Raw genomic sequence first — 15521 nt, 5'->3', positions numbered from 1 at the left:
ACAGATTGATCAAAAAACAAGGAAATTTTACCTTTAAGAATCAGTCATGTTCGATCAAGGACTTACCGGAACATTTTATTCCTCGACACGCGTTTCGATGAGCGATACATGTAGCGATCTTTGTCCAAAAGCAAAATGCAACATATCTTAACAGGCTTAACTTTATTGGTTTCTGGTAACAGTTAAATCGTGACAGAAAAAATAGGCAGAAAAACGTCGATAATGAATGGTAGTTACCAACTAAAAACAAAGATAGACCAACAAATTAAAAAATACAATGTCTTAATGCTTTCTTGCTGGTTCGTTGACGCTTTGCCTCACGCGAGTGCGTCACTGATGCGTGTGTATCGATCACTTAACTCATACTTGTAGCACAATCTTACAGTTCTTCATCCACATTGTCTTTGGTGTCAGACTAGTTTGGTCTGTATCCATTGTCGCTGTTTGTTCGCGGTGCACACTTATCGGCCAATATTTATGGGTTCGTCAGCCATACCCAACTCCTCGGTAGCCGCCTTATTGCCTTTCCTTTTTTTCGAGTACCACATGAACGCCAATCCTGCGTAGATGTTCGACAAGAACACGAACCAAGCCAGATAGAACCCGTAGCCGTAGCTGAATTAGAAAATGTTTTCGAGTTAAGTAGAGTGGAAGAAGAAATAATGTTTGTGCTTGCTTACCTATATTTGGCACCCTTTGGGAAGGTGTAGGATATATTTTCCTTTTCGTACTCTACGGAAGCCACCAGGACTTGAATCACCACAATGCTGGTCGCCGCTAACGGGTAAAAGGTAATGAGTTAAACTAGTTTTCTCCGGCCTTTTAAGTTACACTGTGGGAATTCAATTTACCTGATATGAAGTGTATTCCTCCGGCCAGTCTTTTGAACATGTATCGCGGGTTCAAGAATGTGTAGATTGAAAAGATGAAACCCATCACCATTACGAACACGGTGATACACGCAAACGACGCTTCGGTGCGACTATAGTCTGTCAACGAGAGAAAACTAAGTTATCGAAACAGAATGCAGTACGACTGTAAGAGTAAATGGAGGATATTGGGCTAGAAATTGCTTTTTAAAAAACTGTTAATGATGATTTTGTTAGTAACAAAACAATAGTCACTAGCAGGAGTATCAATAACATTCACGATCCAACTACTGAAAAATTGAAAATATCTTAATTTCATACATCCGTATGCAACCTTCAAAAACAATCGAAGTGTAAGTGGAAGGAAGGTAAGGTATTAACGTGTATTAAGCCATTTTTAATAATACGGTACACAAGAGAGTATGTTGTTAATGGAGAAAGAGCGAATTTTGTTGTTGGTTAACGTGCTATCAAATCTTAACTTAGTTTGAAACACGTTGATGTCGTGTTTTACGATTCTGCCTGGCAAAATATAGTTTCCTTTCGAATCATATTGAAGTACTGTAGAGAAAAGCTGCACTGCTTGGAAAAAAGCGTGAAAATGCTAGAGTATTTCGTGTTGAAAAGGGTTTTTCGAAACGTTTGGCCGGCTTTTGTTTTAGTGCTTCTCCCACGTGCGCCTGTAGCAATAAAAGCTGTGTGTGGTGCACATGTTTCGTGAATGGGCGGTGCTCTTAGAATTTCATTTTGCAAGATTTGGCGATGACGTTTGTGGGACGAGTCATAAAAATCAGGAGAATGTCCACGAAATGGATCAACTGTTGCCATATGCATTTTCATGCCAGTTGTTTAAGATCCTGCAAAATGAAAGGGAATTACAATCGACGTGGGGTACCTCAGTTACGCACAATGTCTTCTAACTTTTATTATATTTCCTGTTAATATATGACAATACGCAATCTTTGTGATTTTTACACAATACATAAATCATAACCGACTCAAATTGTCGTCTCACCCAATCGGTAACAATCAAAAGAATTACTATCCTTCTTAAAACCCTTTTCATATTGTTTTTCTCACACATTTCCAGCACTGAAAATATGACAAACATTCTGAAAGAATATTACCATAAAATCGTAATGTTCGCTGTAATGTTTTGATCTTTTCGCATAACATCATTACAACAATATTTCGAAATGATGTAAGCAATCGGGACCTAGTTAATATCTAAGGAGATGAGTGCAGTTATTCGAGTTATAAGTGCATCCCTTTTTATCACATTTTTCGCAATTGCACGATATTTGTTCTATTTTTTTTTATCGTATAGCGACGGAAATTTAATATTTAGCATATGCGCTTTTTGCACAATAACAGACGCACAAGAAACAAATATGAAAATGGTCAATTCACAATAAGCAACATCCATAATCTACTGGTTTAGTCACACAGATACGAAACAAACAACCATGATGCAACATTGATCAGCTAATGGCACCGAAGGATGCCTCCATGTTGACTACGATTGCCGTAATGCTTTCTAATGCAACAGGGAAAAGAAACCATCAACTTGGTGTCGCTAGTACAAGAGGGAAACAAGCAAAGAAAGGTAGACTGCATAGATAATCGTCGCTCGATCTGGTTTGAAGATGATGCGTACCTTCGGCTTGGAACTCCGGATTGTAGAACTCTTCACCTTTTTCTGTCACGATCATGTCGGTTTTCCGGAAGGCATCGAGGAGAAGGGTGTGTTCGCAACAGTATGACAATTGCATCGAATGTGCGTTTAGATGGGGTAAGGATGCATAATTCAAGGAAGGTGCATTTATGGTAATGGTATTATATTTTTAGTCAACAAAACTCATAGAAACTCTCAAATATAAAAACGGAATTCCCGGAAATGAAGTATACTACGAAATGCAGAACCTATTGGTTGGTGATATGAGGGGTCGTGCAGTTAATCACATTTTGTACCATGATTCCTCACAGAGTCTCACAGAGTCAGGGACTCAAGATGGATATGGACGATAATTGAGCACAACTCACCTAGAAGGTCATCGTCTATCGAGGGATCCTGTTTTATTTCATCATCGGTGGGGAAGAGATCGTGGAGCTTGCATTTTTCTTCAAGCCAGAATAGAAAAGAGCAATACAAATATCATATAAGCATTTACTTGTACGAATACCTGAAGTTTGTGCTGTGGGCTCACTGAAAGGTGTGTACTCGTAGCCGTTTCCTATTCGGCCCTTCTTCGGTGGGACCGGCGGTCGGATGATGTATTTGGTGCCATTTGGGCTAACGATGTACGGCGGGATGTTCATCGCTTTGGCGAAACTCCAAAGCAGATAAATCACGCCCGGCCGCTGCTCCCAGTCATCGAACAGCGCCTCGGACAGCGTTATCGGAACCAGCACGTTGATTTCGGTCGCGTTAATCGTCACCGTCGAAAGCACCGCAGCCACCGGTTCCTTCAGTGTTTCCCGCACCGAGTTCAGGTCCGTCGGGTCGAGCATCATGAGTGGTGGATTTTTGAGCTTCTGCACTGCCACACTATCCTGCTGGCGAACCTTGCCCGTAATCTCGTGGAACTGGGACTTAAGCTCTTGGAACTGATCCGCGTCGTCGGCGATCCAGGAAGCGAACAGATGCCGGCGAAAGTTGTCGTTCACCTCGGTAAGATTATCCGTTTTTAGCTCGGCCTCGAGAAAGTCCCGAATGTACGGTTCCTTGGCAATGGATTGACGCATCGCCGTAATGCGGTTCTCGTTTACAAACGAAAGCGTCGTGAAGTTTCGTGTTGCGTTCGATTGTGCCAGCACCGCCGGGATCACCCCGTAGCGGCATATTTTCCACAGCCCAGAGTGCGAAGATTTAAAGTACCGTCGTGTATCCGGTATGAAAATGCCTGCGAACGAGAATTGACCAAAGAAAACCGAATCCATCGGTGAATATAGGGAGTTCTCTATCCTAACGATAAACGAAACCATTAGGTTGTTTCTTTTGTTTTCTAGACAAACTTAGAAACCTAGAGTCTAATAAGCGTCTGATGCTTCGGCACCAACTAACAGGCAGCTTTGCGCCCTTTCGTACTGTACAAGTCACGGAATAAAATATAATGCGAATTAATCCCGCCCCACGATTGTTTGTGTTTCGTCTTAATGTTTGTGGATCGCCTCCAACAGGAACCGAACGCCGAGGCAGTGAGGTCCTATTTTTAATCTGATCGTTTTGCCGAGATTTTCTTCTTCGATAAGGATTGCGGTGTACTTGGGAGACGTTGCGCTTGCCAGAACTCCGATACACGCTTATTGTTGAACAATCATAATCGGGCTCATTAGTGAGCATAGCCAAAGACTGTTGGTAACTCTAGTTGCATTACAGTTTATAAATCTTCCCGTCGCAAGTTATATTCCTTATGTGCCGTTTGAAACTTATTTGGAGTATTAAAATCAGGCTAAGAGCATCACAAAACCAGTAAAACATGTGCTCTGACGTGGTAATTGCTTTATATCCTAATGTAAATATAATTCGTATAATACGTTCAAAATTTTCATTACTGTAACGTTACTTTAAAAAATCCGACAAAAGCACAAAAGAAAAACTATAAACAGTCAAATTTTGTACTTTTCAATACAATACCAATGTAACGAATTTACGAAAGAGTGAAAAGAAAAAAACAGACAGAATTACAAAAGTAAATAAAAGCAAACTGACGAACAGATTCGAGGGAACAGAATATTTTCAACAAATGCAAACCGTTTACATGAAAGAAAACCCATCTCAACTTCTCTATTCTCTAACTACACAGTCGATAATGTAGTTGGAAATGTCAGGTATTGGACATTTGTTCAAGTTTTCATTTTTGATAAGTTGGTTTTTTTCTTTTTACTTAAGGACTAATTTTCCTCAAAGAGTTCCAACATTGGTTATTTTCATTAAACACATTTGAATCGCTCCAGAATCAACAATGAGATAGTCTCTGAAAACAATACCAATTCCCGAGAATTCACGATTCGTTTCAAAACTTTATTTCCAATTTTTCTCACGTGATTTAAAATAAGTGTAATGAGTGTGTTTTACATAAAACATATTTATTTTCTTATGTTTTTTTCTAATATTGCAAAGCAATCCGATAAAGTAAATAAATACTAAAATAATTGACGAAGCAAGCGTAGGCATATACACTCTGTCAACTTTCTATAGCCGCACCCACGTTTTTACCGTATCTTCCAAACCGTCTTTCCGATTCAACTTCTGTTTTTGGGACTTTTTTTAGTAGGCAAAATTATGAATAAAACCATTTTTTTGGAATGAAGATTTATGATTTCTAGCTTTTTATCGACCAAATACGATATAGGCACTGTCAACTTTCTATAGCCGCACTTTGAGTTTTGCTTCCGAGAATATTTTTCATAGCGAGTTTTGCAAGTGAATTACTTAAATATGTCAAAAGGAAGTGTTCTAAGTGGAAAAGAAAAAGGATTGATAGAGGCATATAGGCTGGAGGGTGTTACTATTCGAGAAATGGCTCGAACAAAAAAGAGATCCAATAAAGTGATCGGTAGTTAGTTGAAGGATCCTAAACGGTATGCAACTGTGCAATGTACTCTGAAACAAATCAAGATCTCGATTAGAACCAACTGGAACATTGTTAAATTGGCGTCAAATTCGACAATATCGCTATCAAAAATCAAATCTACACTGGATCTGCCAGTGAGCAGGGAAGTTTTTCGCAAGGTTTTGCAAAACAGCCGGAATATAACTCGAGCAAAAATGATCAAGGCACCAAATCCAAGCCTACTACACCAATAAAAACGTGTGGAATTTGCTAAACTGAACATGGAACGTCTGTGGGACATGGTATCTTTGGGTTTTCTTCTGCTTCTTCAAGAGCATATTTTATATCAAAAGAACCAATTCCGTTTTCTGGTTTTTTTATGTAGGTGATCTTTTATGATGAAAAACAGTTTAATTTGAATGGGCTTGATGGTCTAACAGGCTACTGGCGCGATTTCCGCAAAGATCCGGAGTACTTCTCCACCCGTAACTTTGGAGGAGGATCTCTGATCTCTGATGATGATGATGGCTTGGGTTTTGCTCTGCGGACAAGCTCAATCTGGCTTTTAAATCTTGTAAAATGGCCTCTAACGATTACATCCAGATTCTAGAAGATGGTCTGATCCCGTTTACAGCTGCCAACATCCGATAATAATGGGTTTTCAACAAGATAATGCTAGCATTCACACCAGTTCGATAACTCGAACATGGTTTGCTACCCATAAAATCGATTTGCTTGGGTGGCCAGCGCGAAGTCCGGATCTCAATTCAGTTGAAAATGTCTGGGAATAATGGTTAGACAAATTTATGCGGAAAGGAAGCAATACAGCTCTATTAATGAGCTTAAAGCATCCATTTTGGAAGCTTGGGAACATATGGACCGAAAAATATTGAAAAACCTGGTTAACAGTATGACAAACAAAATTTTCCAAGTCATTCAGCGATCAGGAAAGCCAACTGACTATTAATCCTCATAATAAATGCTGAGACATGAAAAAAATCCACGCATATTGATAATTTTATTAGGTGCGGCTATAGAAAGTTGACAGTGCCTATATCGTATTTGGTCGATAAAAAGCTAGAAATCATAAAACTTCAATCCAACCAAATGGTTTTATTCATAATTTTGCCTACTTAAAAAAGTTCCAAAAACAGAAGTTGAATCGGAAAGACGGTTTGGAAGATACGTTAAAAACGTGGGTGCGGCTATAGAAAGTTGACAGAGTGTAGTCGACCCATTACAAGTCCTCGGCTTCCGAATTGGAACCAAAGGCTTATTCAACAGGCCACGCTATGACCGAGAGTTACAAATCTTCGCATGATGCCCTGCCGGATGTTCAATTAATTATGACACATGTTCGCAAAGCGTTACGCTCAGTAATACAAATGATTATCCGTCCTTGGTTGTCTCGTGTGTCGGGTGGATTGGCCTTTTGTATTTTTCAAGACGTTTTCTTTCCTGAATGAAATTATATGGCATTTACAATGTAACGCCATTTCATACAAAAATATGCACGTTCAATTAACATCACGCGTAACATGAATAATTATGACTAACTGTTTATTTTATTAACATATTTGTAGTTTAATCATTTGCGGCATTTATTATTTGCTATATAAATTGATTTATTATCTAAATAAATATCTTGAAATATTGAAAACTTGAAATATATTTAAGAATGTTGTCACTTCGTTACCATTGACCGACACCCATTCGCTTCGAGTGCACATGTTATTCTTGCATTTCAGAGCATGACTACGACTACGAGTGCATTTTTAGAGCATGACTGGGTGGTTTGCTGGTGTTGAAACCAAAACCGCTCTACTTTGGCTCATTATTCCTGTGCACTTCATCAAGCAAACTGATATTAGATGAGAAGTAAATTGGCTGCACAGGCTGCGCAGCTTCCTGACAACGACGAATAATATAAACGCGTTCTTGGGCGTTCTATTGTGAGCTGATTGAGCACCAGGGGCCATCACGATCACAATTTGGCAGCGTTTCAAACCAGACCTGCGGCCTGTCGTGATTTTCAGTATTTCTGCATTGAAGCATAGCCTTTCGGACAGTTGACCAATGTCAAACAAAGTTGAAATTCAGGCCGAGCAGTTTCTGCCAGGAACTGCTCGGCTGTTTCTTTCCGATGGAGGTGCGTGGTGTCTCACATGTGGTTTAACATGAGATAACAACACGTAATAACAAGTAGCAAAGAGCCCTACTTGTGTTACAAATAACTATAAATATGATAGTTTTTCAAAGGACCATTCAATAGTGACAGGAACAATAGTTTTACCAAAGCCATGTTTCTATGCTACTACTAATTGCTGTTATTTGGGCGGGCATCGTTGTGAACATACCAGTACCATACATACCGTACCAGTAACATGAATGATGATTTAAATTGTTCAATGGATTATAAAACAAACATTGAAGGAACAAATTGGATTAAATGCGATTTAGCTGTAACGACGAGTAGGGTCGAATAAATTAAAAATATCAATACTAATATTAAATTCTTCCTAGACTTCAAAGTAGAAAATAGACTTCATATTATTTGTTTTTAAAATATGCATCGAATTTATGAGAACCAAACAGCAATTAATAAAAACCTACAAACTCAAATTTCGGTTCGATTCGTTCTTCTAAGATTAAAATAAACTCAAATTACAAAAACTTAATTAATCTGAGTGAAAATTACTGAAATACATAATGTTGTAAAACAGAGCAGGCCATAATAAACTCAAATAATAAAGAATCACATTCCGTAACGTACAAAAACTAGCTTACCTTGGCCACCTGTTACAATAAACCAGTGATCGGTGCTAATAGCCACAATCCACACGATGGCCGCCACCCCGATGAGGACGGTGCAACCGAGCAGAATCCGCCGCTGCCGGTAAAACTCCTCCATCAGCGGCTTTCGTTCTTCCTCCCGCGAAATGGAGGTGGTCGACATTTTGTGGCGTTTTTTTTCTACGCGGTCTCACTGGCTGCCGCTGGCTGCTTTCACTATTAATATCGCCAATACAGACCCCCGGATCCGAAGCACCAACAGCTTGTTGCGACCGGATTTCTTCGATTGTGATTTGAAAACTGCACCGAATTTCACGCACTTCCCGAACCAACCTTTCACAGACTCCGGGGTGCACTCGACTACCTATACACAACTAGCTACACTACTGACTTCACCGTCGGTTACCTTCGTGTTTCATTGTGGCCTACACGCCACCATTGCACTTTGCACTTCACTGCAACGTGTACCCATCGGTCACATTTTCGTACCACAGCAACACTTCAAGCTCCGATCGTGAACCCGCTGCAGCGCGGTGTAAAGTGATCCTGTTGCACTGTCGATTACAAAATTTATATGAAAACTCAGTCAGCATTCACAGTCAGTAGGAGGGAAACCAAAAACACACCCAACACAAACAAAACGCTCGTCTTTTCTAATTATTCTTTAATGTCATACAACTACTCACATTGCCAGATTAGTTGTGCTCGCACAAAAAACTGAAATAAAAAGCCGAAAAACCCCTTTCGTTCATCGGGTGTCGAAATGTCGATCACCGATTGTTGCCTACGACGGGATCGGCTGACGGAAAATGTCGGCATTTCCTCAACCGACACCGGCTTCGGTCCGTTCCGAAGCGATGAAAGTGCAATCGCTTTGTCACCAATGCTTTTGCTTTCACCTCCTCTAGATCCACCTCTAGGTAACAGACAATTTGAATTTGCGTTTTCGGCCTAGGGCTAGCCTCTTCGTAAAAATAAATCTACGAGTTGCGCGAACGATCGCCCGAACGACGTGCCTTGCGTGCGGAAGAATGTTAAATATGGTGCCATCGAGTTGCCATCGAGTTGCACAAAAACACGACCCCACAAAACAACCCCCCAAAGAAACGGGAACTTTTTCAAACACTCCATATTTTAAGTTGTCAAACTAGATCCAGCAGGCTGCGGGCGTTCGATGTAATCAAACGAGATGAATATGTTCTTCGTGCAACGTGTTGCCTCCAGCGGCCAATGGTTTGCTGCCACGCGACATGAAGTGCGGAAAAAGTGTAAACGGTAAGCAGAAACACATTAAAGAAAATCAACCAACCGTCAAAAGAAGAGTGACCGAACAGTGAACCTGCCCACCATGACACAGTCGGCCGGTCAGTCGGTTTAGTGGGTTTAAAAATAATACGAATCAGAGATGAGAGTGAACTTTTGTTTCTGGTGTTTCTCACTCCGTTGACATCGGACGGACTCGTGGCACGCATACCAAATGTGGGGCATCGGGACCAACCCCCCTTTGGAGAAGGAATGACAACATTTCCTGGTTCCTGAAGTGATGGCGTTAAGTTTTTTTCTGCTTGCAACTGCCTCTTAGAACCGCGTGGCACCGAGCACCGAGTATCGACGAGAGTAATTGGAGATGGTTGGTTTGGGCAGTGTTTCTTCTCCAACGTTTCCAAAGACACCAGCTTCGTACACTCACTGTTTACAAAACTGAAGCCGATAATAGGAAGGTGACCGGACCGGACCGGACCGGACGGACGATTTAACTCAACAAATGGCCAATGAACACACCTCCTCCGATTTCAGGACTGACACTGAACCGCCGACTACCGAACTCGCTGGCCGATTGCTGTTGCCTTGCGGCGGCCCAGATCGCAACTGAAAATAGAGATCAACCTGGGGCCGGCCGTTAGATCAACTATAGCCGTTACCGTCGGACGACGAAGAAACCCGCCCGAGCTGGGTGAAGATAATCGTCCCTGCCGACATCGAAATAACCGAGCACGGATAAACGTGAGGCCGGTCATTGTATGTTTTTACACAAACCACTGCGGAACTCTCGGTTCGATCACGGTGCGTTGGTGTACGTTTTCCGACGGTTTTCCGCTCAAGAAAGATCTAGTGAGCCGATCGGTGATGAAAGGTCAGCACAGATTGTGCAGGTGAATGTTGTGGAGGGAAAGTTGTGTTTTTCCGCACTTTCTCCACTGGTGATGGTAGAAGCGGAGAACTACACCGAGGCATACCGTTGGCCGATGAATGAAAATTGCGCTGTCCGTATGCATCTTCTATTGCATCCCCACATTGTATCCATATAAAATGCATTGACAATAGAAAGCAATTAAGCTCGTCAAATGTGCATTACTCTTTGCCCCGATGGTAAGCTAATGTTTTATACATTTCAAGGTTAGTATTTGGTTGGACCCAAAGTATCCAATTACCTTAAGCTTATGAAAATGTCGATAAGAGTTTTGTTTTATTCTAAGCTAAGCTTGATTTTCGTTTTTCGTTCCAAGTCATTTTGGGTTCAGAGCTGAGAGTTTCTAGTCTTGAAATAATCAAAAGTATTTTAAAAACGACCAAACCAAAACTTCTTATAAATAAATCAAACGATACTAATGATTGGTTTATAAAGCAGAGGTGTAAGTAGTTTGATGATAGTTGATGGCGTTGATTCATTAGCCGTGAACTATCATGTTTAGATTTGACTATGCTGCCCTTTATACACTCTACAATCTGCGTGCACTTTAGACTTTAGACCGTTTCTGCATCAAACGGCTTAAAAGCGTTTTGTGTGTTTTCTCTTTTTTTCTCCCAACAAAACAATACTATTTATATCTTCAAATGAACAATACACTTGCCCAACAAGATCGGCAAAGTTTGCCGGCCACGTGTTTGTAAAGGTGCAACCCACTATGTGCCGCATATCATTGACAACAGGTCAAGTTTATTTGTGTTTCCATTGGCCAGTTCAAAGAGGTGTAGTAGAATTTGTTTGTTTCGAGAATGTTTTCGATTCGTATGTTTTGCAATCCGCATATCCTATCGGCGGCAAACCCCATACGGTCAGTTAGCACTGTTAGCAAGATAATAAAGTTTGGCAAAAGATTCAAAATTCATTTTTTCATTTACGAACAAAGTATGTTACAATTGTAGACAAGTTTTTTTTATATAAGGAAGAATGAAAATCGCGAAGACGTATAGTAGTGAACAGCAAGTTAAAGAGCAAACAAGAAAGGGGGTACCGTTGTAGAGTAACATAGTACAGCAGTGGGTGGGTCGTCTTCGCACCTAGTGGGGCGTAAAGGAAGTATACGGTAAATACTCAATTACCTTCTCTTCGTTCAATTTGTCATTCAACTTTGCTCTCAACACTCCGTAGACAGTCGCTGTGGCCCAAGTCCGGCACCACAACGTGTCCATGGCGGTGCCGCGGACCGGGGATGAGTAATTAGTTGTTTCGCTGAAATCAAGTAAAAATATATCGCTTCGATAATTGTTTGCCCGTGGTAATTTATCGGGCAAGAGACGAAAGAAGCTCGCCGTACGAAACGTCGGCAGCTTTCGCAGCTCGAAACTCGGACGATTGCGGAAAATAAAAAAACCGCCTCGAACACCGCAAGGTTTACGCAACATGTCCTGGGAATTGAAGGAACGTAAACCAGCCACCACCAGCCAAAGTACCCAACGGAGCCAATGTGCAGGGCAATAATTTGTGTAGACTTTTCTGCTTTCTCTCTCAACAAACCCATTTTTCTTACCGTCAATTTCACGCGGTCAACATCTTTTAATTAAATCCCCATTCGTTCTCGCTGATATAGGGCGACGGGGTCATGTGAGCGAACAAAACAATGCCCCAGGAGTGTATTTGTTTTTGCGCAGAGTGCATCACATGCACATGAAATTAGTTCCACAGTAAGTAAGTAAAGTGTGCGGTTTGAAAAAAATCCTTCGTGCTTTGTTCTATAATTCGTGTCAAACGATTTCATTTGGTTTTGTTTGGTATCGATGAAATTAATCGAGATAATGTTCAAGCCCATACATATTTCAATGGATCCTTTTTGGCAGCCTTCAAATACTATATAATCCACTGTAATGAGCGGCATTTTATTAACAACGGCAACATTAAACAGTAATAAAAAATCTAATCCCCTACACTCGCCCCAAACCTTCCTTTCAGTCGCGACGAAAACCGAACTCCCCTTCTGGATCGCGCTTTGTTCCGGCGGACAAATGATCGAAAAATAAACAATCCCGGGCCGCCTTAAGGTGCTGGGCGGAAACATGTGAGACTGGTTTTCAGGAATCGGAAGCGGTCGGCAAGCCATTTGTAAAATAAACTCCCCATCCGGGGGGGCACCCAAACCGTTGAACGGACGCAACGGTTATGGTTTAAACAACTTGTAAAACAAAAAATCACATCACACCAAACATTACAATCGCGCACAATCCGGAACCGGCTCGTGGGAGAAAACGGCAAGAAAGTAAAGCAACCAAACCAATGCCAATCGCACTGCAAAGGACTGGCCACCGAATGGAGGAACTAAAATTAGAAAATCAAACATGTGGCCAAGCCGGGCCCAGAGCATCGCATGTTTCGGTAGCCCGGAATAACTCCACTAAACTGTCTCCTGAACGCAAAGCGGTAGCGTACGGGGACATGACACACGGCGGCATCCGTGCGCTAGAGTCCGTTCCGTTGATCTCGGTGTTCGCACACCAGCCGGTATTATTAATCATCGTTTTTCGCCACCGTACGAAAGAGAGGGCAGGCTGTTGGTGCTTCACTTCCTGGCCGGTGATCCGGTAGTGGGTGGTGGGTGATTCAGCCCGCCCGCCCCCCCCCCACAAGACGGCAACTCAATTAACGGGCGCGACGCACGCCACGCGATCATGTCGAGAGCGCCAATGACATTAGCGGGCTTACATGGTGGCGTGCCAGCTAACGAACGCCGGCGTGCTAATTGTGCAGTCATGCACAACTATTCACTGGAACCATGTCACCAAACGACGCGGCTGCACTTCGGGGGATGATGATGATACTTCATGCTGCGACGTTTTTTGGCGACCGTCGCCAATGCGAGATTTGCGACGAAAGCCGTAAGCCGTCGCCGTCAGGCATTTTATAACTTATGTTCGCGCCCAAATAATTACCGTACCGGATCGCGCGCTCGGTAGCAGCTCGGATCACGATCATTTCAGTGGCAGCGTTTATACGGGCGCAAAACGATGAAAACGGTTGGTATTTTCTACACACACCGAACTCTACTAGGTCCAGTGAAACAGCGGAAAAGCAAAAGCGTGGCTGGCGATGTGGTAATTTTGTGGATGGAATTTAAAACCTGACTTTGCGAGGAAGCGTGCCAAACATGTCAGCAGCAATGTGTACGCAGCCGAGGGTTTGCAATTAAGCATTCAATGGATTCCTTTCATAAACAAACACCTGCTGCCGTGGATAGAGGGTCTGTTCTCAGGTGGGCTGGACTTATGAAGCATCCGAGGATCTCTGACGGACGAGCTGGCCGCCGCCACCGGTGACGTACTGGCGATTCGATAATTGGCTTTCGGCTACGAGACAACCGAAACCATCTGGCTGGCCGGGAATAAATTGTTTACAGCAAAAAAAAAAATAGAAGCATAAACATAATACCGTCTTCACCGCGATTGTCTTCCCAAACGGCTGCACTGTGACGTATTAAAGTTAAATACATTTTGTGTTTCAGTGCTAAATGTGAGATTGTAAAACTGATGATGTAATTGCTCCAATGATACGTCATTTCATAAAAAGCCAGAAAAAAGCATACAATGCTCGGTGGAAATCAGTAAACACTGTAAGAAAAAAGTAAGTGAATCTTGTATTACTTTACATTATTGTAAATAAATGGCATAGTGAAAGTAAATAAGAATTTATCTTTCATGTTTATTAAAGCCCTTTTAGATTTTCAATAAAACGTTTCACGAAAATACATTACAAGATAAACGAAATAATCACATAAACCGTTTTTTCTCTTCAAACGTAATTAATTGTGATAAAAAATATGCGAAATCGTAAAAAATGTTTAAAAAACACTGAAAATAATTCTGTTGAAATTGCAAAAATGTGGAAAAATTTCATCGAACGAATATTCGTCTTTTTCACCCTCGCTATCTACTTCTATTGATGTATCAATTCAAAGGCTATAAAGTGTAATCACTGTTTGGTTAGGCCAGCCGCATTTAACTTTTAAACTGATGCTCAGTTAGCTACTGACTATCGAAATGAGATGAAATGATCTTTATGAGAGATCGGAATATAATACGAAATGAAGAAAGACGAAAATAAATATAATAGTAATCTATTCGCTTAGAGGATGCATGAGAAAATATTTTCCAATGTGCTACCTAACAACTATCTAATATGGTAGTGTATTTTATTGCAGCCCTTTTGCTATTGATGTCTTGTAACCTATTTTAATTTGCATTATTTTCTCTCATTAACAATGTTGAACTTTGCAGAATCATCATCTCCATCATCTCATCATTACAATGGCAGTAGGATACCCACTGAGCCAAAGAACTTTTCTTTACACGCGTTGTCAAAAATCTCACTGTTGGATCGTTCGAGTTGCCCATACCTTAAGGTGGACCGCTATATAACGTAATAAAATTAACAATGCATCGGAATGGTTTATTAAAACACAATTGAAATGTGATGTAACCAGAGCGGTGGAGTGTACAATCTCTATCGAGTTCACAATGTGATGGAGGCGCATGGTGCTCCATCTCGAGCAGTGTTACGTTACATATTCCATTATCGGATGGCTATGTTTAGTTTGCAAGATGGAGCGTACGTTGGCTGCAGCCTTTATTAATGGCACAACAGCTGCTCCAAAAGCAAAGTTAATGTATTGAACAATTTCTCGACTTCAGAGCAGTTTCAAAGGTTCTTGCGACACTCGTGAAAAGAACGTTTTTGTGGTCCAAATGTTCCGAACGACGCCCGGCTTCATCTGTCACTCCAATTAAATTACAACAGATGACTTGAACACCATTCGCTGACGATGGAGCGACGCTCAGACTTAGCTGACATCAATCAACATCCGATGGCACATTGTGCTTCAACGTTGCTTCTCTTTGCTGTTCTGTTGGGCGTTCTGTTCAGAATCGCCGGCCATCGTCTTGCCATTTCCGCTTTCCGGTCAAACTGCTCAACAAGAATCAGCGTTTCCGCACAGTTGCTTCAAGAAAAAACTAAATGAATGGTGGCCAACGTAGTTTGTTCAAACACGGGCACTGAAACGGAAACCGTACGATATCCACATTGTTTTCCGAC

General features: G+C 41.5%; 1 protein-coding gene across 1 annotated transcript; it reads right to left on the bottom strand.

Moving 5' to 3' along the window:
* Positions 1 to 149: 149 nt before the first annotated feature.
* On the bottom strand, positions 150 to 10082 carry LOC128277546 (uncharacterized). The gene is made up of 7 exons (XM_053016020.1): positions 10001 to 10082; positions 8213 to 8772; positions 3077 to 3772; positions 2913 to 2990; positions 852 to 989; positions 681 to 777; positions 150 to 615 (listed from the first exon to the last, which is right to left on the bottom strand). Exons 2-7 carry the CDS (start codon positions 8379 to 8381, stop codon positions 462 to 464), a joined length of 1332 nt encoding a protein of 443 aa, XP_052871980.1. The 5' UTR covers positions 8382 to 8772; positions 10001 to 10082; the 3' UTR covers positions 150 to 461.
* Positions 10083 to 15521: the final 5439 nt, after the last annotated feature.

The sequence above is a fragment of the Anopheles cruzii genome, chromosome 2, assembly GCF_943734635.1.
Source record: "Anopheles cruzii chromosome 2, idAnoCruzAS_RS32_06, whole genome shotgun sequence".
NCBI lineage: Eukaryota > Metazoa > Arthropoda > Insecta > Diptera > Culicidae > Anopheles > Anopheles cruzii.
Note: the sequence above shows the minus strand (reverse complement) of the source record. Positions and strands in the feature narration are given on the sequence as shown.

Excerpts from the sequence above, each read along its gene's own strand:
- LOC128277546 (XM_053016020.1), bottom strand. The coding sequence starts at position 8,381 with ATGTCGACCACCTCCATTTCGCGGGAGGAAGAACGAAAGCCGCTGATG. Across the intron at positions 3,773-8,212 it reads TATTGTAACAGGTGGCCAAG|GCATTTTCATACCGGATACA; the intron begins GTAAGCTAGTTT and ends TCTCGTTCGCAG. Across the intron at positions 2,991-3,076 it reads CTACGAGTACACACCTTTCA|AAAAATGCAAGCTCCACGAT; the intron begins GTGAGCCCACAG and ends TCTGGCTTGAAG.